The 2,455-nt window shown below is 35.0% G+C and overlaps 1 protein-coding gene across 1 annotated transcript; it reads right to left on the bottom strand.

Annotated features, from left to right (window-relative positions):
* Nucleotides 1-592: 592 nt before the first annotated feature.
* RPL21 (ribosomal protein L21) lies at nt 593-2,023 on the bottom strand. Its single transcript, XM_080690181.1, has 4 exons — nt 1,969-2,023; nt 1,489-1,601; nt 825-975; nt 593-718 (listed from the first exon to the last, which is right to left on the bottom strand). Exons 1-4 carry the CDS (start codon nt 2,005-2,007, stop codon nt 629-631), a joined length of 393 nt encoding a protein of 130 aa, XP_080546307.1. The 5' UTR covers nt 2,008-2,023; the 3' UTR covers nt 593-628.
* Nucleotides 2,024-2,455: the final 432 nt, after the last annotated feature.

Here is a 2,455-nt window from a genome sequence, read left to right as displayed (position 1 = left end):
ATGAGGATACAGCAACACATCTCTTTAGCAGTGGGAACCAGGCCTCAGATACCAAACATACTAGCATCTTGACCCTGGGCTCCCCAGCCTCCAAAGCTATGAAAGACAAGCTATTATGTACAAACTACTGAGTTCTATAGTAGCATATTATAGGACAAAGACGAATGTTTTTACATATTTGTTTTCTGAGCCCTGCTCCATTAATGGTTAAAATAATTCAGAACTAGTAATTAACTAGTTAAAAAACAAGAGGCTATTAAGTAGTAGGCTTCACAGGCAAATTCCGGATCCTTAAAATCTATTTACAATATAGTTGAGCAACTGATTTTTCTTGAACTTATATAACAGACTACCTTCCACATATTTTTGTACTTATTTTCCCCATGGTGACTTAGACAATCTTCAAACCAGTATAAATATTTCATAAATATTTGGCCATTTTCTAACCTATTGAGTACACTTGATGCACAATAAGCTAATCAGTAATAATACTACTAAATGTAAATAGTAAAGACATGACACACTTAAAAAATCTTGCTTAACTATTTTAGAGGATAAGACACCACGCTTCTACTCATTAACGCCATTTTTACAGCCCAGGGGACTTTATTTATTGTTTGTACACCTATTATGCCATGAATTCATAGGGAATAGGTTCCAGCAGCTCAGGCTCCTTTCCATTGGTTCTCACAAAGTGTGCTTCTCTGGGTGGAGCAGGCTAATAAAAGGGGAAGAAAAAGGAAGTAATTATAAACAAACTCAAGCTTTAAAAATACTCAATTCTTAAACTTCATGGTAAAAATATGAGCAAATGGTGCTCTTACCTGGCGCTTCAGCTGAACCCACGTGCCTTTCTCTTTGGCTTCCTTCTTCTTCTGATCATTTTCTTTCACCCGCTTCAGGAAGCTGTCTCGACTCTTAGAGTGCTTAATATGCTCAATACGCACGTTAATTCTCTTAGCAAGAATCTTGCCCCTGGAGAGAGCAGAAAATCCCAAGGGCATCAACAAGAATACAATGGAAATGCAGAAACTGCACTGACAGTTCCATTTACTAGATCAATTATTAATCTTTCACTCAGGATAAACCAGCAAGGTCGTGATGTATGAAATATTTCATAATCAATTATTAATTTTATTGGAAGAGAACTTGAAATAAACATGCTTACATCAAAGTTACCATTCTGATGAGGTAAGTCTCTGAAACACTAAAATTTATAAAACCAAAATTTCTAATATTTAAAACTTACTGAACTTTTTTGCAATATAGATCTTTAATGCAAAATCATGCTAAGACTTTCTACTAAATCTACTTCAATTTGTCTCCTCTGACAGGTTACAAGACAAACACTCAGTTTGCCTGAGTTTTAAAAGGTTATTTCCTTTGCCCCTCTTGAATGACCAATGAAGACATAAGTCCAACTGGCAAAGTGAAAGGGGGGCATATGAGAACTACTAATTAACCACAAAGAATTATGACACTACTTACTTGACTTGCTTGTTTACCACAATGCCAACAGCATGCTGGGTAACATTATAGACTCTTCCAGTTTTGCCATGGTAACATTTGTGAGGCATTCCTTTTTGAACAGTACCCATTCCCTGGTTTAAAAAGGAGACAAATATTATTCCAGCCAATCCCCCCTTACTTTTAAAACAACTTTTACTCAATTATTTTAAAATTTCCTTTAATGGCAACTCAAGAGCTTTCAGAGCCGGTGAAATGGGTTTTTCACATTGCTTCAAGCAATCAAAAAGACAATCATCATTAAGCTCTGGAGGGCCAGTATACACTTAAAACATGGGTCACAAAAAAAAGTGCCCACTGGGGTTTTCACAAAAATGGCAATCTCCATTAAACTTTAAAGAGGATTCAACAGATGAAACATGGAATCTACACAGATCAAATCCAACTTCTATAACTTGACTTTATATAAGTTATAGTTATTGCCCCAACTTTATAACTTACCTTAATGTCTACAATATCACCCTTCTTGTAGATTCGCATGTATGTGGCCAGAGGAACAACTCCTGCAAAAAAAAAAAAAAAAAAAAAAAGCTGTCAATAAACATCGAGACACAATCTAGAGTAAAAAAAATGTAATTTTACTAACTTTCAACATATACTCATCACCTTTGACAATGAACAAATTTTTAACTCTTGCTAATGTACTATTTCTCTTGAAAGCAAATCAGTCCATTAACCCTGCAGACACTTAGATATGAAACTAAAGTCCGGTAGATGCTGATTATATGCCATTTATATGCCCCATATAAGCATTATATGAATCGTAAGTTTACTTTAATAAAAACACAAATATATGCCATTTACTCAAGTAAAACGACTTACCATGTTTTCTAAAAGGCCTAGAGAACATATAACGGGTTCCTCTCCTCTTCCCTTTTGTGTTCGTCATTTTGGCGAATTACTGAAACCAGAAAAAATTAGGAAATTT

Source organism: Muscardinus avellanarius (genome assembly GCF_963383645.1).
Source record: "Muscardinus avellanarius genome assembly, chromosome: 2".
Taxonomy (NCBI): domain Eukaryota; kingdom Metazoa; phylum Chordata; class Mammalia; order Rodentia; family Gliridae; genus Muscardinus; species Muscardinus avellanarius.
Note: the sequence above shows the minus strand (reverse complement) of the source record. Positions and strands in the feature narration are given on the sequence as shown.